At 39.0% G+C, this 23,333-nt stretch overlaps 1 protein-coding gene across 1 annotated transcript in view; it reads right to left on the bottom strand.

Annotated features, from left to right (window-relative positions):
- Nucleotides 1-23,333, bottom strand: part of LOC142358877 (ras GTPase-activating protein 1-like) — a 51,626-nt gene that overhangs the window by 6,596 nt on the left and 21,697 nt on the right. The window contains exons 4-12 of the mRNA XM_075411235.1: nt 22,922-22,992; nt 20,196-20,313; nt 19,124-19,155; nt 17,273-17,325; nt 16,407-16,557; nt 10,372-10,450; nt 7,658-7,778; nt 4,206-4,362; nt 1,747-1,834 (exon numbers count right to left, since the gene is read on the bottom strand). Coding sequence (XP_075267350.1) covers nt 1,747-1,834; nt 4,206-4,362; nt 7,658-7,778; nt 10,372-10,450; nt 16,407-16,557; nt 17,273-17,325; nt 19,124-19,155; nt 20,196-20,313; nt 22,922-22,992 — 870 coding nt within the window. The remainder of the gene's footprint in view (nt 1-1,746; nt 1,835-4,205; nt 4,363-7,657; nt 7,779-10,371; nt 10,451-16,406; nt 16,558-17,272; nt 17,326-19,123; nt 19,156-20,195; nt 20,314-22,921; nt 22,993-23,333) is intronic.

Below are 23,333 nucleotides of genomic sequence, written 5' to 3'. Positions count from 1 at the left end.
CCATTAAAAAACCCACAACACTGTTTCAATCTTGCCCTTCACAATACCCTCCACCTTTTAAAAATACAGGAACATGAACTGCAGCTATTCTCAGCTCAGCCACTTTGCTGCACGTTTCAGCTTTCAAAACCTTCCACAGAAGGAAAAGCTTTCAACTATGCATCACAAAGTTTCAGTTGCTTGTTTCCCTATTCTCAGAAGGAGCAGCCATCGAAGGAACAAATGCCTCCTAAATACTCCAACAAGTATTTCCTGGATGCATAGCACGCCTCCATACTCACAACAAGAAAACCTTTCCCCTTAAATGCCAAAGCTTACAGCAGTGCGAATGAAGAACGTGCCACAGCAAGCACAGAGACAGCAGCACATAAGGGGACATTTTACATTCGCTTTTGTTCTGTACAAACCATAAAGACAACATGCCATTCACAGGATAGCGCTGCTTTAATACTTCTTTACTTCATTATAAGACAGACTTAACATACAAACAAAACTGTTCTAAGAAATGTCACAGAGTAAAGTAAGCTGAACATTCTCAAAAGAGAAATATCTACAAACTTTTGCGGCGCAAAGCCATATTATAAGAAACCCCCTGTATTCTGTATAAAAGCAGTGAACAGCCTGTTAAGCAGATCAAAAGCAGATTATACCAAATGTTCAGCGAACAAGACAGGATATCCTGTCTTCTACACACTCTTAATTCTTTTAATTTCTAGAACACAAAAGACACTGCAGATTGGACAAAAATGAATGTACAGTAATGAGTGTGGAAATTAATATATATATTCTGAATTACCATACAGCATGCTGCTTCTCAAAGACAGCACATGAAGAGTTGTGTGACAAATGCCACTGCGTCATTCTGATGTCTTCTCACAGCTTGCATAAATTTGTATTAACAATTTGTGCTTTCTTTGACATATAGCACAAAAAGCACACTAAATTCACACAGCCTTCATGCTCTAGTGAAGAGCCATCTATTATGAGCGCTCTGAACAGCTTTAATTCCAGATAAAATCAAATGGAAAGCTTAACTTCTGACACAACAGGTGTATTTCAAAGCTGTGGACAACTTAATGAATAGGGACATTGCCTCATATTAGATATGCACTGCTGCCGGTGAGTGAATTTCAGAGAATTAGGCTCCTGTCATTCAATTCTTCATCAGCAAACGTAACTGCTAGAGAGCTAGTAACTAAAGGATACCAACTAAAACCAGAAAACCTTACTTTTTGTGCATGATCAGGATCCAAGATTATGAACAAACACCAGTTTATGGACAGGACAAATAAATGCAAAAGGCAGCTGTTCAACATATTTTGGTCACTGGGAACACATAAGTGCATTAGCACTTTAGTTCATATCGGGAATATACCTTTGAAGTAAAACTCCACTTCCCATGCTCTGGTTTATAACAAGTCTTAGAGAGTAAATTATTCTTCTGAATTGAACTATGTCAAAAAAATATGTTCTCCAGAAACATCTGATGGAAAATAATGGAAGTTCAGTCCATGGGGCCGGACTGGAACTTGCTCAAAGCAAAGCCCCCAAGTGCAGGTAACGTAGTGCTGGATTCTCAGCACCAACCGTTCCCCTTACAGAACCGCTACCTCTCCGTTACGACACCTGCTAATACAGACGCAACACTGCTGAACACTTGCTTCCTGCTTCAGAAGGGCAGTATCATTAAACACCACGTGACAAAAAATTGCTTTTTAAATTATATTTACCAACAAAAGCTCTCACCTGTGCTTGTTCTGGAGTTTCGCCTGCAAAGTAAAAGATGTAATGCTCTTCACTAAAGTGCTGAACTACTATCTGAAAACAGTTTGGCCTTAAAAATAAACAAAACAAAAAAATACAAGTTTTATTAATGTTCATACTATCAACGGACACCTTCACTTGTTGATCTGTGCCAAAACAAAGTTTACAATGAACTAATACATTTCTGCTATTTGTCTGTAAGAAGCATTGAACATTGCATTAATTTTTGTGTATATACATGTAGCATCATCACACATGAAAAGAGGAAGAACTCAAACTAGAGAATTTCTCAGTTTGAATTCTCAAAACTGCAATTTGGATTGAATGTATTAGGTCATTTTAAGAAAACCACACTTCAGTACAGCTATTCTGTTTCAGAATGTTAAGAAACTTTTAGAATGGCCTGTACTGAATAGGCATGTACACTGACTTACAGTCAAGGCAAAAAAATTGCCATCTGGTAACAGAAAAGACTTGTCAACGAGGACTATTCCTAGAGACTTTCAAAGCAGCTGAGGTTCAACATTAGTTCCCAATCAGTTAATCATACATGAAGGATTTCTTCTTTCAGGAGTTCAGGAAACAGTATTAACATAAGGAATCCCCTATCTTAAATGTGTGCCATGGTTCTCGTGACCATAAAATATGTCCTGGATCACGTACTACTCCTTGGATGTATGCGACACAAACCTCTACAACCTCAGACGCAATTACAGTGTCTTTGCCATTTTATGTACCTCCACTCATTTGCCAAAAAGGCAATAAAAAATACTTTGTGTTGTTAAATTGCAACATTGCGCTATTTAAAGTGCACACTTCACTCCTGACCTTCCACACTGTGCTCAAGGACATTTCGGCCTCCCAAACCAGCATTGTGTGAAGGATCCCACTTCATCTGCACAGGAGTTTCAGCCTTCAACTCCCACACCTGTGTCACTGCCTGGAGAAACGCTGACACAGCACCCCGTGGCCGTGCCGCCAAAGCAGCCAGGTCTGGGGCTAATGAAATCACAGCCACCAAAGAACCAGGCAAAGCTACAGGCTTCACAGCACTTCTGAGAACAGGGCAAAGGCAGTTTTCACCAGCTGCTTAAAATGCGGGAGGAGCTTTGTCTCAGGTACAGCTCCCCACTAACCACTTCCCAATCTGATGCAACCCTCCTACCCACGTCCAGTACCACCTACTGCCCAGCTGCACTTCAACCCTCAGCACAGCGTTTCTTAAAAGCTGTTTGAGAGACAGTCGCTGTGTAAATCAGTGTTCCTTGTTTACTATGTACACCAAAGCTTCCGGCATAATTGCCAACTTACATGAGAAACATTTCGGTAATTTTTTTAATTACTGTTCTGGTACTCTTCGTATCTATGCTCCTCATTCCATTAGTTTAATAATTTTGAAAAAATCAGTTAAAAAGACAGAAACCCCCAACTAGATCAAACAAAAGCACCAGTCTTTGCCGTTTAAGAAATGCCACTAATTTCAAGCAATTTTTTTTAAGTTTTTTTCACAAAAATAACTTGAAGTTGACTAGGTATCATTTTTTTTAATAAATATTAAGATCCATGGAATAACCAGAATTTCTATATAACGATTGTAGGTGTAAGTGTACCTGTTTCTTCCATATGACATTATAATACAAGACGGTGGAGATTTTTCTGTAACTACCAACAAATACGCAAACTCCTTATTAATTACCAATAATATCCAAAACACTTTTGATTCTCAACTTCTTTGCTGATAATCACATCCCTTGCAGTTGGCATATTTTGCATATCAAAGTATTACAGTAAATAAGATTTGATGTGAAAATTATCTCTGACTATAGTAATTGTACAAAAACAATTTCTAAGGATGTTGACTTATATGAACTAGTTTACTACCAAGTTGGACCAATCTAACAAAAGTACTTGTTCTTAAACAAAAAAGCACTTATAGACTCTGTCTAACCAACTTAGCTTTCAAATGCCTATCAAAAGACTGTACATCTGGAATTGACAAAACTCTTTATCTTGTCAATTCTTGGTTCAAAAGGATTAAAACCCTCAGTTCATAATCTCTAATGTCTGCAAAATGAAACATAGAACAATTAATGCACTCGATACTAAAAAGTGACAATGCAAAAAAAGCTTGAATCATTATCGCATCTTATTTCACAATAAAACTTTAATACTAAATTCTAAAATTTCTAATTAGAAGTTTTTAATGTACAGCTGCTAGCGAGTGAGTTCCCATGGCTAAACAAGTTACTGTTCATCAGGTACATCTGTCTACGTGCTCTCGCAACCCACGTCAACTACAGACTCTTGGGACGAGCCAAGAGCCTCAGTGCAAGCCAGGGCTACTTGTTCGCCAGAGACACATTGCCCGTACCTCGTACATGCCTCAAACTAGCCGTCAGCATTCCTGCTGCACACGTGAGAATTAAACACCAGTGTCCCACCTGCCAAACAAACTGTCATGCACTCCGTAGACGGAACACACACTAAGGTCTATTAGTCCTTTGGGTTTTGTGGCTCGCTTTTCACTTTCAAAATAAATAAGCTGGGCATCATTTCCCTCTAACATAAAGTACAAGTTTTTCCATCTCTTTCCTTTACCTGTAGAAGAGCAGAGCAAAAAGTTACAATACTGTTTAAAAGAAAGCATAAATTCTGTAAATGAAGACAACAAAAGAGGGTAGTAATGGTTTTGTCAATTTGCAAACAAAGAACAATGTACAGGTAATCACATTAAAGTTGTGCTGTCAGTGTTCATACTCAATTTTATGCAACATGTGGCTAAAACTAGACCTTCTTCACAGATGGAGGTAGAGTTGCAAAAGGTTCTCTACACGTTTTCACTGATTTCAACAGCATTAAGCAAGTGCACACGAGCTGCCTGGACAGTATTAGGACTGTATCTACAGTTTGCAAATAATGATGCTGTGATCCTATTTATTACAATTTTAATTAAGGTACACTCTTGACATGAAAAAGGTACCCCTAAATTCTGACCAATGTTTAAAAGACTGCATCACAGTATCTTAAAGCAGGATGGCTGAAGAAATAGGAATACGTTATACGCAAACTTAAATCAGATCCATGCCCTGAACACAACCATATCCAAGAACTCGGCTACAATAAATTCAGAACTGTCTGCGTCTAATTAATGCACCAGTCACAGCACCATACAGAAAAAGCTTTCAGCCTTAATTTTATACTTTGATCATCATAAATCCATCATCAAACTTAATAAACAAGTACTAGCACCGTTTTGAAAAGACACACAGAATCACAGAATGGTAGTGGTTGGAAGGGACCTCTGTGGGTCACCCAGTCCAACCCCGCTGCCGAAGCAGGGTCACCTACAGCAGATTGCACAGGACCTTGTCCAGGCGGGGCTTGAATATCTCCAGAGAAGGAGACTCCACAACCTCCCTGGGCAGCCTGTTCCAGTGCTCCGTCACCCTCAGAGGGAAGAAGTTCTTCCTCATGTTCAGACGGAACTTCCTGTGCCTCAGTTTGTGCCCACTGCCCCTTGTCCTGTCGCTGGGCACCACTGAAAAGAGTCTGGCCCTGTCCTCCTGACGCCCACCCTTGAGATATTTATAATATTTATTAAATTTTACATATATATATATAATATTTAGTAAGACAAATCTAACATCCAGTTATTACACTCTGTCCTCTAGATGGAAGAGCGATTCTATTGAATTTGTTCCATATGCAGCTACGCGCGTATCTCTACACCTACTCAGCACTCCGGTTTGCACATTTAAAGTATCTAATGATCTCTTTTAGCTAAAGGTTTTCAATTCATTCTTGTTTGATTCCTCACTCTATGACATCCCTCTACACCTTCTCTCAGAATCAGCCTTCTCAATAGAAGAGATGCTTTCCTCATCCTGTTAGGAGGGTCTACAGTTTGGGGTGGTTTGGTTTTTTTCCAATATCTCTTCCGTATTTGGCTGGATTTAAAATCATACTTTCTTTCCCACTTTTGGTCCCTATCAAGATCATTATCTGTAAGTTACCTTCTACTTATGGTCTCTGTCATTTGCAGAAATTTTATTATTCATAGCTTTTCTGCTTCTATTAATGTTGATTTTTTTAAAAAAGTACAAATACAACACTTGGCAAGGTACTAGCTTCCTCAGAACTTCAAAGACTTGCCCAACAGCAGTTCACAGAATCACAGAATGGTTTGGGTTGGAAGGGACCATAAGATCATCTGGTTCCAACTCCCCTGCAAAGAGCAGAGGCATCTTCCAAGAGACCAGGTTGCTCAGAGCTCCATCCAACCTGGCCTTGAACACTGCCAGGGAGGGGGCAGCCACCACTCCTCTGGGCAGCCTGTGCCAGTGTTTCACCACCCTCATGGTGAAGAATTTCATCCTAATATCTAATCTAAATCTGCCCCCTATTAGTTTAGAGCCATTCCCCCTTGTCCTATCACTACACACCCTTGTGAAAAGTCCCTCTCCATCCTTCCTGTTGGCCCCTTCAGGCACTGGCAGCTGCTCTAAAGTGACCCTGGAGCCTGCTCTTCCCCAGGCTGAACAGCCCCAACTCCCTCAGCCTGTCCTTGTAGGAGAGGTACTCCAGCCCTCTGATCATCTTCGTGGCCTCCTCTGGCCCCGCTCCAACACATCCATGTCCTTCTTATGTTGGGGGCTCCAAAGCTGGATGCAGGACTCCAGGTGTGGTCTCACGACAGCGGAGTTAAGGGGCAGAATCCCCTCCCTTGCCCTCCTGGCCACGCTCCTCTTGATGTAGCCCAGGATACGGTTGGCTTTCTGGGCTGCCAGCACACATTGATGGCTCATGTTGAGCTTCTCATCCTCCAGTACCTACCAAGTCCTTCTCCTCAGGGCTGCTCTCGAGCCACGCTCCACCCAGCCTGGTACTTGTGTTTGGGATTGCTCCGACCCGCATGCAGGACCCTACACTTGGCCTTGTTGAACTTCATGCGGTTCATGCAGGCCCACCTCCAGCCAGCTTTTAATGTATTCATTGTACGTTATGTTGACTGTCAATTTGAGAACCCTAAAAAAGTCATTATATATCTTGTACAGCAAAATATGCATTTTAAATTTAAGCTTTAAAACACAGGAACTTGGAGTAACAAAATTAAACCAGCTGTGCTCTACAACGAATATACAGATTTATACTAGGCCCTCTCTAGCCTACTCTATCAGCTAGAACTTGATGAGCTCCGTATCACATTCAAACACTTTTTATGAAAATATACTCCATTTAATGAGTTTGAATGCTACCTTTGACAAGGATGCCTAGTTTTTGTACTGTGCTCTGATTTTTTTTCAGCACAGCTGCCAATCAACATTTTCACACTGCACATAATTTTATCCATCATGTTGTTCTATTCACATACTACTTAACGAAAGAGATCCTTCATACTTTTCATAGTTTCCAGAACCTTTTGCCCACTTCAGTTTTTTCCTTTCCACTAAATTCACTACGTATGCATGTTCGGCTTGGAGAAGAGAAGGCTGAGGGATGACTTCATCGCAGCCTACAACTTCCTCACCGGGGACACGAGAGGAGGAGATGCTGATCTCTTCTCCCTGGTGACCAGCGACAGGACATGAGGAAAGGGAATGAAGCTGTGCCAGGGAAAGTTCAGACTGGACTTGAGGAAAAGGCTCTTCACTGAGAGCGTGCTTGGTCACTGGAACAGGCTCTCCGGGAAAGCAGTGACGGCATCCAACCTGCCAGAGTTCAAGGAGCTTCTGCATGACGCGTTTAGTGATACAGTTTAGTTTTAAGTAGTCCTGAGAGGAGCAGCGAGTTGGACTTGGTGATTCTTATGGCTCCCTTCCAACTTTAGATATTTTGTGGTACATATCTGCAATTTGTTTTAGAAAAAACTGCCACAGAAGTAAACATAACTCACTTTTTTTCAGAAGATAACCTTTTTTGACAATATTTTTATAAAAAGCATCCTTTGTTTTCCGACGAATTGTATTGTAGATTTCTCTTCCATCCAGTGTATCATTAAGCACTTGTTCTTGGTGCTGGTAAACATGTAAGAAAAACATACTTTAAGCTCAGAAACTCCCGCTAAAACATGGATACTATGCACATTATGAAACTGCAAACGGGATACTCTTACTGAACGCTACCAACTCACTACTATTGTTCTCTCATGCATTTTAGTAAAGCAATATAATTTGTCATACAATACCCTTGCTAGAAATGTAATATAACTATTTCCATATTTCCAGAATTATGATAGAAGAAAAAAGTTTTCAGTACAGACCAACTGCTACGAAGTAGCATTGTGTCTTTTTCATATTAAATAAAAAGCAGCATCTTTCACTGTGTTTTCTATTAAATTTATGCAAGTGTTCAAAGCTAACTGTCTTCTACCAAGCTTTTGGGACTGAGTAATCCTGAATAAACTCGGAAGCAAAAAGAACGGTGCAGATCACAATTAAAACCAACTCACACAAAGTTGTATGGTCCCTCATTAATCTCATTAGAACTCACACGTCCTAACTGAGTAGGACTCAACAGAAGAGAAGAAAGCATAAACAGGAAACAGAAAAGGGATAAATTCCCAAATAAATTTGTTGGATCTGGAAACGCAAGTAACAAATGAGAATCGCCAAAAGCCAAGCCAAGTTTGACCTTACCAAGTAAGCTGATCAGCAAAAGTTCTTTAGCCATAAGAAAACATGAAAAGCAAGACTGTCAAGCAGTGAGAACAGCATCGAGGTGAAAAGCAAGATGTGAACTGGCTGATACTAAATATTCTACTTTTCTTCCTGCCCATATATCCACACGAATTATGATTTTGAGCAACATGACAAAAGCAAAATGAAAAGATAGTTTGGTAACACTAACAGGAATTACACAACCTAGAATGGAAGCAACATCCAAGATAATCTCCATAACATAACTATGCAAGCAACAGTTGCTCAAAACAACCGATCTAGTCACAAATATCGCAAATTTCATATGAGACACAGGAAGTCAATCAGATTGGCTCTAAAAATCTGCAAGACCTGAATTTTTTTCCCCTCAAGAGCATGGTAGCATGTGCAAGGGAGATAACACAAAGCTGAACATAAATTACACCACTGACCACTAAATTTTTAAACAAAGAAAGTCACAAATATATCTGAATAGGTTAAAAGGATCTGAAGTAGTCTCACATGGAAAATTAGTCCATGCAGAGAAGATTATTAAAGCAGAAACTGTAAACGCATATGCAAAAAGCTAAAACGAAGACAATTACTGCCATGATTCAAGAGAGAATGATGGAGTATGAGGAAATTTACGACTGAAGCTGTTCAAGGCACAGTCTCAGGATTCGTATTTTCTTTTTGTCCCAACCACATTACCAAGGCGAGGTAACTGCAGCGAACAGCTGGGAAGTACTGACAACACAACACAATTAGCAGTACGGGAAAGATGAGAGTAACGAGGTGTAGGTCTACCAGTACAACACAAGTTACACCTGTTGGTACCTACCAGGAGCAAAGAAAGTGAGAAACTTATCAGCTGAGTCAGTGACAGGACTGAGCTATGCTATACTGTGGCTATGACAACGTATGGGTCTGGCAGGGATGGAGTTAACTTTTGCCACAGCAGCCCCTATGGCACTGTGTTTCAGTTTTGTGACTAATTGAGATAAATTAACTGCATTTATCTCAATCCAGGAGGCTTTTTTGCTTTTGACCCCACCCAGCAGGAGAGGGGAGTGAGCAAACAAAGGTGTGGGCCACTGGCTACTCACCAGGGTCAACCCAACACAGAAAATGACACCTATTCTAGGATATTTCTGTTAAGTATTTTGCAGAGCGAAAGGGAATTACCCATGACATGGTACTCTAAACTATTCTAGTCCACCACACTCAGGAAAGGCGAGCTCGCACCAAAACTGACAGCAGCAAGGCAACTATGAGAACATGGCAAAGGGACAGGATCAGCTTTGGTACGGTTAGCTTAGTGAGCCGACTATGGGAGAATACAAGAAATGTTCTCGTATTAGTATGACAGATCTCACAAAGGTGTATGAATTGTCCGTAACTCTATTTAGGGAGGAAATTAAAGGCAAATTGCTAACCATTGAAACAGGAAAGTTTGGGAACAGAGGGAGAACAACATATACATGTATACTTTATAACTAGCTGGAAGCTTATGAAAAGCTAGATGATGTAGTGTGCTTATAACTCATGGTCTCTTAGGATGAACTTCAAGGGTCAAGAGCACTCCAGAAGAAGCCCTGCCATCACCCCGGAAGCATTTCTGTGCACACAAGTTTCCTCTGGCAAAAGAAAAACCCTACACAGCAGACAGGAGGACAGCCTGGTTCCCCCCAACACGGGACTAAGGCACAGCGTGGCTGGGCCAGGGACCAGAGCTAGGGACACACAGCAGAGGACAGATGGAGCTTACCATATTTTCTGTTGGCTACAAGTCAACCTTTGATAACTGAATGCACTTGAGGACAAAATGCAACACACAAGCTGAGACCATTAAAATTGGTGATGACGCTGTTTAACTACCATTGGTATCTCTGCTGTAATTCAGTTCATAAATTGATCTGATTATGTTTATGTCTGTGTCCTCAACAACAAACACTCAGAGATGAAATCTTACCTGCATTGGAACAGGATCTTTAAGGTAATATCCTTCAACAATCTGTTCTTTTCTATAGTGCTCAATGATGTCAGCAATACTGTTCCAATAAGAAAAAGAGGATTCAAATATTAAACAGGTTAGCTTTTCCTCTGCTTGAGAATTTGCTTTTCCATACAAACACAGGAAACTTTCTCACGAAGTTTTAATAAAATCAAGCATTAAACATCTTAATCTCATTTGTAGCTGTGAGAATTTACTAATATACTGAAGTCAAGAAAGTTCACAAAACTGTATTCAGAATGTATTAATTCTAAACTCTGCAAAATATTTTAATTAGTTGCTTAAAATGCCAAATGAGGACACTGTTTTTTCCACATTCATGTAGCACATGTGCATTACCAGCTCTCCAACCTGGCTGAAAATTGGTATTTCACTGGCAATAATTACCAAAGTCCTGGAGTAACTAGGGAAGGGGAATGGGAGATACCACAAGTGCAGAGCAATTTCCTTCTAGGAGGACAGGAATAGAAAACAGAAAAGGTTTGTAGCACAGCTTATTCAGATTATACTTGGAAACCACTGAGCTATTCTGTGAAATACTCGATCAGTAGCACTCTTCTAGCGGGAAGCATTCATTCTAATCACCAGATCCAGGCGGCAATTATGGTTGGAAGGCTCAGGAGAGAAAAAGTGACAGATAAAAGCTCTCCTCTCTCTCATTCTAAAGCTATGAAGTAGTGCACACTTGCTAAAATACTTAATCTTCCCACAAATATTTCTGTTTTTCAGGTATGTGGTATGACATGAATTTCTCTTTCACCATTACTGAAATCTAATAATTTATTTCAATTTTCACTGAGATACAATCTGCATATGCCATTTTCTGCATAAAAATGTAAACTTTGCCACACTACAGAAAATAATGACTTGGTCATTATATTTTGCATGTTGAATAGCTACTGCCGACATCTTGTAACAAGTAAAACAGCATTATATAAATTTTCTGACTCATCAGACCAAGAATACCTTGACCACCAATGCCTCCTCTCCTTCCTTGGTTAAAAACACCAGCAGGAGGTCCTCAGTATAAGGGGCAGGTGCCCAGTTTCTTCTGATTTTGTAAAATTAGCTGAAGAATAAACTCAGCTGTATTTGAAAACTTGTTTTGTAGTTGAGCACCAAACAGACAAGGACTTTATGCCTTGATGGAGCAACCAAGAGCTTGGGTCCGCAGCCCTCTCCTCCCGCAAGTGAACTCGATTCAAATGGTAACTTGTATATTGCCCTACCACTATGACAGCTCATATGCCTAACTGCAAACATAAAGATGCCAGGTATCTCCAGACAAGTACACTACAGAACGTGAATCTGCAAGTGATCGGAATTATCTAACATGTGAAACATCAAGCATGAAATCCAACTGACCACAAAACTTATCTAGGGGACAGGAAAATGAATCATAGCCTGCTTCAATGTCTGACAGCAACAAAAATTCTACTTACACAACATGCATCAAGGAAGGTAAAAATAAGGCTGGATTTAAAAAAAAAAAAGCTAAACTTGGTTTGATATACAGAAATAAAGATGGATCTCAACACCACATTACAGTTACTCCAGTAACTTTAAAATGCCTAGCTTGTCAAATTCCCCAGGTGTCGGCTACTTGGATGATTTTAAAAGTATCTCACTATAGTGAGCAGTATCATTTTTTTAATACTTAAAGTGCAAATTGAGAGTTATTCCAACAGGTGCTGTTTCAAATAACAACAAATCCAGAAAGTAGAACTAAGCAACACCATTCTAGACACTGTTAAATTATAAAGACAAAGAATTAATGCTCAACCCATTACTGTTCAGCCCATCACAATACAGATTAGATTAATTTACTAGCTGAAATAAAATTTTCTTCCAACTGTCTAAGTTTTCAAATGGTGCTGTCTCTCAAACTCAAGATAACTTCAAAGTTTGTTCATTCTATAAACTATTGGGCCAATATTTCTTACGTTCTCCTTTGACACCAATCACTAGAAAAAGAACCACCCCTAATTTTACAGGTTTTTTTGAATGCTACCTTTTATGCAGGTTGAATTTTGGAAAGAAGGCAGATGGAGAGAAAAGGACGGGAGAAATGGCCTAGTACATTCTCCCTACCACACGTTCCAAAATGGGAATTGAAACATTAATAAGTGGTATCTTATGTAAAAACACTGCGAAACACACGTGACAGTTGTTCACAGCACGGCTGAGAACAGAAAGCACTTCTGGAAACCACCTAGCCCAAGCCCTCAACACAGGGTCAACGATGGCAGGTTGCTCTGGCCCTTGTACAGCCACATCCTGAGCATCTCCATGAACAGAGACTCCATACCTTTCTGGGTAACTTGTCCCAGCGTTCAATCACCCGCACACTAAAAGCTGTACACCAGTAATTGCACATCTTCAGACTGAGATCTCACAACACAGTTTAATAACTGTCACGACTGTACAAGGTCTGCTCAGATGCAGTTAGATTTCTTCACAGCAGCACATGCAGTGCTGCGTTTTAGATGTGTGACTGAAACGCTGTGTTGGTAGACACCAGTGTTCTGACTATTGCTGAGCCATACTTGCAGCATTGAGGCTTTCCTTCTTCCCCACGCTACCCTGTGCCCACCCCCCGCAAGAAGGACAGCGGTGGACAAGGAGCTGGGAGCGGACACAGTAGGACAGCTGGCCTGAGCCAGGCAGAGGGACATTCCCTGCCACGTAACGCTCCGCAACTGAAGGTCAAAAAGAGGAGGAGGAAGAGGGGACGTCAAAAGGCCTGTGGAGGGCTGACCCCAGCCAGCAACTAAACATCCCACAGTGCTTGCCCATTCCCTGCCCTCAGGACACGGGGGAAAACAGGACAAGCAAATGTGACAAAACTCGTGGGTCAAGATAAAGACAGTTTAATAAATGAAGGGGGTGTGGGTGCCAGTAATGCAAAAGCAACCACTCACCACCTCTCAGGAGCAGACTGATGCTCAGACAGTCTGAGCAACATGCATCTCGGAGGACAAAGCATCCCCTCTGGTTTTTATTGCTGAGCATATCTCTTTGGTCAATTTGGGTCTCTGGAGAACAGAGAAAGCCTCAGCACTGCAAGAACTGCTCAGCAAAAGCCAAAACACTGGTGTGTTATCCAGACTGTTCTAGCCATGAGCCTGAATCACAGCACCATACTGGCTGCTGAAAAGACAATTAACTCCGCCCTAGTCAGACTCAGTACAACCACCAAGAAATGGCTTCGCCAGTTTTTCCACGAGAAGGTAAAAAGATGACTAATGAAGTTATTTGTCATCCATAGAATAAACAGAAAGATCCACAAAAGTTAAACGCTTTGCTAAAATGCATGGAAAAATACTCCTTCGTTACACAGTGAACATAATTCCCACAATACATATACAATGTAGGTGCTACATATTGGGACCTTCAAGTGGACAGCTAAAAGACTACAGGTTGGCTGTCCTGCAGGGCTGATACAAGAGAACAGAATAATGAAAGCAGATCTCTGACAGACTGCAAGCCGCCTGTTGGTCACACCCATCAACAGAAATTTGAAGCCATTTACATACAGAGTGGTGGGAGCACATGCAAAAGGAACAGGTTGGTGGGGAAAAAAAAAAGGTCTTACACAGCACAGACCATGAGATACCTGAGACATACCCAGGACCTCTTTTCCTATGATCACCTGGAGTAACTTCTTTGGGAATATAAGCAGACATACTGTTGCTTATACAGGTTATCGTGGTTCCAGTCCCATGTCTCGATATTCAAAATATCCAAGGAATAAAACGAGCTTCTTTCATTTTGTGGTTCCTTACTATCCTTTAGCTGCTTACTTCTGTATGGAAAATCTTGGTCTATAATTTATTGAGACTACACTGTAATCAATACTCTGCAGACAAAGAGCACAGGGCTTTCATTTTATCTTTTACTCCAATTACAGCTCACCAAAACTGTAAGAGAATATTAAAAATACTCTACTACCAAGGACGATTTTGTAAAGATCTAGTCTAGTACTAGTATCAGATTTCAAAGGAGATATCTTGAAAGCATTTATTGAAACAGCTTAATATAAAAAAGCTTACAGTTAATGGAAACTGTCAGACAGAGGCATTTAAACAAGAAAGAGCACTTCCTAGATGTGACATTTTCACCCTGAAGACAAACACTAAGTTTTTAGATAAGCCACAACAACAGAACTCTCTGCACCAAGATGTGTTTATAAATAGTTTCATTATCTTGCGTAAATTCATGCTTTGTATATATCTGTTCTGGATTCAATGCCTTGTTTTTTTCAGCCACTTCCAATTATTCCATACAACCAAATCACATTAAGTCTTCACATATTTAAAGATTTCTGTCATAGCGTCCCCACAAAATGAACTAATACAATAATTAAAAAGCCCACAGTTATTCCCTCTTCCCTGCTCCTTATTTACTGCCCTCTGCAGTAGATCTTACATTACAGAATTTTGGCAGTTACCATCTTCTTTTTGTGGCCTTATTATCTTGCATTGCATTCTTCATTAGCTGTTTGAACTTCCAGGAAGTTTACCAACTTGCAGCACATACTAATTTGGACTGAATGTGTAGTAATTCTCCAAAACATGCAACAAAAATGAAGACTTAAAACTACTAAGAATTCTCTTTCACACTGAGCACGATCTCTGCAAACTAGGTATCAAAATATTACAAAAAAATCTAAAAGTGTTTTGTTGTAACTTAGTGCTGATTAACCTTACAATCTTGTTTTCCATTCAACACCATGGAAAGAATCTTCTTCAGATAAATGTAATTTATATACACGCCTGAAGTGAATCCAGCACTATATTCTAAAGTAATCTAAACGGACTTAATGTAGTAACTTTCCGAAGGTATACTATTTAATGCTGCAAAACCATGTGAGACTAATAAGAGTCCCACTAATTTGCTAGTTAGACACGACCTAGAGTGGGGGCTATCATCCTCCTCATAAGCCATGTAACTGGTGAACAGGCAAAAGAGCATTTACCTTCATGAAAGGCCGACACTGCAGCTAGCTTGGTTTTCAATGCGGATGTCTGAAGGCCAGACTGATTAACGTAGAAGCTATTCAAACAGCCTGGGTGTTGGGTATGCATAAATTCAAAAGGTTCCAATTGTTTAGCCTCACACCATCATCCATTTGAAGTCATATGAAAAAGTCCACTCAACTTCTTAGTGAGGAGACCTCGGCATTTTCTCAGAAACACCAGCTGCTCGATGTCTACCCACTCAGAAGCCAAACTGGAAGTGAGAGAAATTCTCTACTGGGATGAAGAATGCCCTGGTTGTAGGTGAGCAAGTCTGGAAAAGTGCTGATTTTGTGAGGCCAGCAACAGCCTCTGTTAAAAAGAGGGAGGTGAGTTTTCGCTACTGAAAAGTCTTGCTTTCATGACAACTCCAAAAACAAGATGATCAAGGATGGAGCTGTACTGATAGCTTCTCCCACAAAAGGGAAAACATATCTCTTGTTCTTTCTTTTAGTACAACTTACTACTTTTTTTGTATCGATAACAAAACAAATGCATCCCAAGTTTGCTCACTCTAAATGAAGTAATCTGTACTTCTGACCCAAGCATCATGCACATATTACAATGCAGTTTTGGACTTACCCCAACAATGAATGTATTTTTTCCCCACTCCTGTAAATACACATTTCTATTATTTGAAAACCCTATTGAATGTTGCTGATGGAACTTAACATTTTTATTTTCCTTTTTCAGTAGGCAAGAATACAAATAGTAGCTTCCAAGACAACACAGCATTCTCCTCATTACAGATCCAAAGAAGGACAACACTTAGAAAGAACCAAGTGTGCTTAGGCTTCCGCAAGCTTTAACAACTTCCTCAGTTGCATGTAACTACTAAGCAAGTTAGGTAAAATGGTTAGCGTGTCATTAAGAAAACCGCCGTCGTATAGCAATAAATAATTATCAGGACCAAGTTATGCAAATTCTTTACACAAATATAAAATATGCACAGTTCCTTTTACCATTAATACTTACCTATTATAGTATCTGCCTCCCATCATAAACTGATTGTTTGATGTTGGACATATTTTAAAACGCTGAATATTTTCACTGGTCCGAAAATAAAGTGAATAATCACCAGGTGTATTATCTGATGGCCTCACAAGAAAACTGCACACCTGACCAACTGAAAAGACATCATAATAGTGTTACTTTTCCTAGTGTTATATACAAGCCCATATCAAGTCTGTTTCCACATAAATTAGCAAGAATTGCACACTTGAAGAAATACAAAGTCTGTAAGGTAAGTTCCAACAGCAACCTCAAACTAGTGAACTAGTATTGAACTGCCAAAATTAATGCTAAATGGCTTAGCTATAGCTGGCAACCTAGCCACATCTTTGCCACCTCTTTAGAAGACCATACGAAAGAAAGTTTGTCAATGTGTTTTCAAAAATTAACAATTCCTGGTCTCATAGTCAAACTATGCTCTTTAACAACTTAGGTCAGAAATCTTGATGTTTTCATTTCAAGAAATATTTGTTCTATGAAAGGGCTAAGAAAGTTTATATTTTTCTTTACGTATATAAAAGCGTAGTCTTCACAGCATTTTGATGAAGACCTCAATAAGTGAAATAATTTATTACTCACATATTACTTTTAAAAATTATTCCAATCAAAAATTATTAAACTAACTCTATTTCAAAACATACTCAATATTCACAGCCGCAATAGTTTTTTTCCAATGTAGTATTCTACCAAGGCAACAACCACAGGGGCTGGTCAGACTATGATACTCATTTATGTTTACACATAAAAGAAAGTTTTGCCACAGTTTAATAAGAATAGGACCACTTCGGGCCATTTCACTACCAGTGCATTTCAATCAGAAATACAAGTACCTGTCATCAGCAAATTGTAAGCCTCTTGTTTGGAGATCTTCCCATGGAACCATCTTAACAAAGATGAAGAGAAAAATTAGAAACCAAGACCACCAGCTCTCTTTTTTGGCTGTGGTGACATCCAAGGCTCTGGCACCTATGAATTGATCTTTATTTAAAAAGACCTAATACATATAGATAAGATAATCAATAATTATGCTACTTAATGATTCTGTTCTATCAGCAGCATGAAAAAACTAACATTAACAGGTATATAAATCACAGAATGTTAGGGGCTGGAAGGGACCTCTGTGGGTCATCTAGTCCAACCCCCCTGCCAAAGCAGGGTCACCTACAGCAGGCTGCACAGGACCTTGTCCAGGCGGGTCTTGAATATCTCCAGAGAAGGAGACTCCACAGCCTCCCTGGGCAGCCTGTTCCAGTGCTCTGCCACCCTCAGTAAAAATATCCCACCCTTTGACATTGTTGTTCAAGTCCAACTGTGTTTAGAGATGAAAATAAATTGCCTAAATGGTAGATAAATTGATAGGCATTATTTGAAGTCAGTCTCATACAGCAATTTACTTGAATCATGAAATCCAAAGCTCAAACAGGGAGATTAAAGCCTGTACAGAAAAACTCAAACTGAATTTTGCCAGAAGCTGCGGAAATAAAATCTAGCTTTGTTAAGACTATTCAATACAAACTGCTTTGATCTCAGCTTCACAGAGTTCTGTGTCAGAACAGTGTCCTAAAAAAGTTCGGCAGCCTCTGTCCAGTCCCAGCCTTGATACTTACGACTATACAGAACAGCCTGACATGCTACAACTGAATAGCTTATTCTGTCATTTAAAGGAAAGCTAACAAGACAGCCTTTTTTGTACAAGAGCTCTAGTTCTAACTTCATACTACTTTTAGAGGATAATTTCTGGCCCATGGAATGTTTGAAGGAATCCCTGTCTCCCCAGGATTCCTCTGAATGACACAAATAACCGTGGACAGACAGTATCAAAGCTCTAAGCATCTGCTACAAACTACTTTGCAAATACATAAATAAAAAATCCTACATATAAAGGCATCCCTACTGCCAAACTGACTAGCAGAACACTAGCAAACAGTAAACAAACAACAAATATGCCAGCGATTTTTCCTTCTCCTGCTAAGATAACAAGAAATGCCTCCTCCAGCCATCAGCCTCTTGCAGACCACAAACCAGGCAACAGATGAAAAGCAGCAGGTGCAAATATGGCAAGCAAATGGAGGACAGAGGAAACAATCAAGACACTAGAAAGTTTTTGGAACCTTCTTTTGCCACTCTTCTTTACGACTGCAAATAACCTATCAACAGCTTGACATATCAATACATTGTTGATTCTAAACTGTACTGAATTTTTTAAAAATTTTAAGTATTTAAGCAAATCGAACAAATCTTCTAGCTCTCTGGCTTTCTCTTTAAAGCCTAAGTGTTACCATATGAATCAAATTGAGTCAAGCTGTAACTATCACACTGTCATTTTTCTAACAGTACTTTGCTCTCCCTACAGCATTTAGACTTGTGCAGAACTGAAACAAGGCTACCTCCGAGGCAAACACTATCTTCAAGAAATACTCCACTGTGCATATTTTGGCTGAACGTGATTATACAAGTACTCATTTAAGATTTTAACACTGCAAAACCCATTAGCAATGAGCATACTTATTACAGGACTCTCATGTTAATTATCTGTGCATCTTCAGCAGCTAGTATAGAGAAAAGTCTTGAGATGAAAAAAATAGGCCTCTTTGGTTCACCTTCCCAAAAGCTGGGAAATCTCATAGCTGAGATTTACAAACAGTTACAATTGCTTTTAATAACAAAACAAAAATCCTTACATTTTGCCTTCATGTGGATCTTCTTCTCTTCCCTAATAAGAAAATTAACAGATTAAGTGCATGACAACAGTACAGCTCATTTAAAAAAAAAAACAAACTTTATAGGTTAAGACCTTCCGCAGGAAAAAACATTAAAAAGTTCGAGAAATATTTTAACTAAAGGGCTTATTGCAGTTCTATGATTGTAAGTTTCCCTCTTCATTCACTAAGTGGAAATTCAGCCAAAATATGTTATTTTAGAGGATTGCTTCTGTCATGTTTCAAGTCCCTCTTTAGAGGCAGTAACTTTTAAAATCTCGGCTTTCCTAAGGTTAACTTGACCACTGAAGTATCAGTCTACAGTTCAGCAGTCCAGTACTGCCACTTCAATTCAGCCATTCACATCCTGACACGTATCTGTGACAAGCATCTGCAGGTAACACTACTATCAGCAAAACACATGTACTGTGCAGGAAAATATTATCAAAAATATTTGATAATATTTGACTTCAAAGCAATGCTGAGCTTGTTAAACAAAATATTTTTCTTCTCTGGTGGTGTTTTTCTTTTTCCCTTCTGAAGTATATCAAACCATCTCTTCCTCTAGAGTAACTGAATTACCTGCAGGTCACCTGGTTAGTTTCCTGAGCCCACACAAAACCTTGTAGGTGTAACAAACTCATCAATACATTTTTAACCACATTTCATCCTTCAACAGAGACAGACCTACCACAATGCAAAATTCCATTCCGTACAGTTTGTGAATGTTTCATGGCAAATATAAAAAAAGAAACTCAATTAAATGAATAGCAGATTCTTTACCAGGACAGTCAAGTTTAAGAAAATGCCTAGTAAATTTACAGTACCGTTCATTTGTACTTCTCTTTGGACAATATGTAAGTACTTTTCTGATACTGAATTAAGCTTAAAGGCTTGTTACACTATTTTAAAATTAGTAGATCCAATTACTAAGTTTACAAAAGCACATCACTAGAAAACGGGCAATTAAATGTCACTAGTTGTGGTTTATTTCAGTATTATTTTACCGAAAAATCTCATTCATTTAACATGTTTGAATACAAAAATTACTTACCACTTCTTCTACCAGGTCTTCTACAATAAGACCTTGCTCATCTGTCCGCAGGTTCGTAACCCACATCCAGCCATCTTCCAATTCATTATGGACAATAAACATGTCTCCTTTGAGGAAACTGAAGAGGGTTACAGCAAGATTTAAATCAGAGATACAAGTCGGAGATACAATCACAACACAAAGTTTAACGAACACAATGAATTCTTGAGTATAACTTCCGCAAAATGTTTGAGAAAACCTGTTTGTGAAAAACGCGTGAACTGAAATCCCAAGTAGACCATGTGTATTCTTCATCAGTTAATAGGCTACTGTATATAAGTATTTATATTTTTTATTTATGTTTAGTATCTAATACTTACTTCAGTTCTGTCAACTTCAAAGCATGCCAAGAATGTATAAAACAAAAACAACACCACAACAATGTTAAAAGATAGTAATATTGTTCTTTTATCAAGAGGGATCAAATACTAAACACAGTTAAAATAACCAGAGATACCCTTAATAGTCCGTAAGAAAATAATACTCCTTTCATCCAAAACTGATCTTGTACAATAAAAGCCTGTGGAATATTTATTCTTTATGTCCTCACATATGAAGACAAGTCCTACAAAAACAGCACAGAAAAGCTACCAGAGAGGCCATGCAATTAGCTACAAGAAAAGCACACTTAAGAAGTATTAACATGTTTAAGGGAGTTTCATTTTCGGAAGGTCAGCGTGTTGCTCCTTAAGTGTTAGCCCAAAATCAGATCAGATGATAACCTTTCACTGCAGCACAGCAAGAGTTCTCAATCAAGTTTGATGATGCATCAGGATACAGCAAATAGCAATGAAGTATTTGAAGCTCATTAACTACTATTTCACTCCAAAATTAGACAGCAAATTTCTATGGTATTTCTCTCATTTGAGGTATGCTAACAGAAAAAGGCATAAACTCAAGCACAAAGCAAACAGCAAGAAGAACAAAACCCAGCAAACCGCTACTGAAAACACAGAATAAATTCAGCTGCTAATACACCTGAATACTAAGAATGGGTTACAGACAGCAAGAGCACCCTCCATCAGCTCTATTGCAAAGAACTATACATTAAGTTACTGCATGGAACACAGGCTGAAATTAACCCTCTAATACTTCAAACTTCCTAAATATTAACTATAAGATTAAAAATTTAAGTCAAGATTCTCTGAAATGGACAAATTATTCAAGAGCATATTAATTTGACCTAGAACAAACAGAGAACTTTGGTTCCAGCTATGCCATGAATACAACTATTTTAGCCATGTGGCTCTCGAGACCAAAGCACAGAACGTTGCATTTTAGTTGTATCCAAAATGAGGGAGAAAAGGTATAGTTTTCTAAAATTTTTGTTATGACAGCAAAGTAGTAAAATGCTTTTTCCTCTTAAGTTGGTAGGTGCAATAATGCACTTCGTGTACTCAATCTCTCTTTTATTCTTACACATAGCGGGAAGCCTTACTTGAAATACACAATTAGAGAGTCCCTTCCATGTCTTGCCACCTTCTCAACTGCTTAGAAAAACATAATCTTGAAGACAAATATCCTCACAGCATTCTTTAAAGAGGTCAGATAGGACTGGACTGTGAGCCGTGGGATAAATTTCCATGAGGATATAAAGCTCTCATACACCTTTCTCTACACTTTAGGCTAATACTCCCCAAACCAAGCCAATTCCCAACTCGGTGGAGTAAATCAGCTTCTGAAACCAAGACGGTCTCATTAGAGAGACTAGAAAACACTACCAATCTCTTCCAAATCCTCCTACTTTATCATCTGAAAGAAAAGTAATTCTCCCATCTCAAGAAAGCAGTACCAATTCCAAGAGACTAGCACATGCTTTTTTATCGGATATGAGACCATTGGTTTTGTTTCCTTTCTACATGGCATTTCACAAAAATGCAAGAAAGGCGGCGAGTACAGACAATCCCTAAGAAATTACTGAGGTAGCAATGTTAGAAAGGAAGTGAGTAACAGTTAACAGAAAACTATGAGAATATGAGGGACAGGCCTGCAATTCAGTAGTTTAAGACCTTACAATGACAGGAGATAACACTTTTTAAAAGTATGATTTTCCAAAAATAGGAGGGATGAGCAGGGAAGAGAGAATCATTCTTGCTGGATTTTATGGATAGCAGTAAGAAAATGAATACTAGAACATTAAAGGCAAAACTTTTTTTAACACTGCTCCTTTTTCCTTATTTCAAAGAAGGCATTAAATACTCTATTCTTCCATTTCTGAGTAGTCAATGCTCACATTCTCTTTCTAGTGGTCGGAAGTGGTTTGGCTTGAAGTATTTATCTGCTATTAGGTAGCTCTGTGGCAGTTTAGGAAAAAAGCCTATTATTTCACACATTTACACGAGCCATTTCTGCACATAATTCTTTCATACACAAATTTACCCTCTTGGAGAAAAATGCAGGGCTTTGTAAAACGTACTTAAGTATTATAATGTTACCAATTTTACTTCTGTAAACCTAATGTAACTTCCCTTACAATTAATACAAACAAATATACCTAGAATAAGAAGTCTTTTTGCTATTTCCAACAAAAAAAAAAAAAAAACACAACACAGAAAGCCATCATCATTTAACCTGTGTTAAGTTCAAGATGCTACTGGACAGCACTCACATATGAACACATACTTAAATCATGAGCATTTATAAATACTCCTGAGAATTTCACAACTGCTACTACTATTAAAACATACCTTATTTCATCAGTTTCTGGCACTTTGGTGTAAGGTAGAATTGCTCGAACTCTCCTCCTGTCCTCCACAGGCTACAATTTAAGAGAAGAGAGCAAAGATAATACTTTTCCCTCTTTGTAGCGTAGAATCCTTCTCCTCAGTGTTACACTATTCTGAGGCAAAGGACTGGTAACATCCACTTACATCTCCCTTGACAGTTTTATATTTTCAAAGCTCAAAACCTGAGCTCTCACTGAGAGTGGGAAAAGCATAATTCATACAGTTAGCTACGAGATCTCTCATATTGTTTCATCATTACATCATCATGGCAGATAGGGTATATTTATTGTCTTCAAGCTAACTTTGCAGTAAGATAATTACCACAGAAGTATGCTTCTAAACGTTCTTCCACTTCAAGTGGAAATTTCCAGAA

Source organism: Opisthocomus hoazin, chromosome Z (assembly GCF_030867145.1).
Source record: "Opisthocomus hoazin isolate bOpiHoa1 chromosome Z, bOpiHoa1.hap1, whole genome shotgun sequence".
In the NCBI taxonomy this organism is placed as follows: domain Eukaryota; kingdom Metazoa; phylum Chordata; class Aves; order Opisthocomiformes; family Opisthocomidae; genus Opisthocomus; species Opisthocomus hoazin.
Note: the sequence above shows the minus strand (reverse complement) of the source record. Positions and strands in the feature narration are given on the sequence as shown.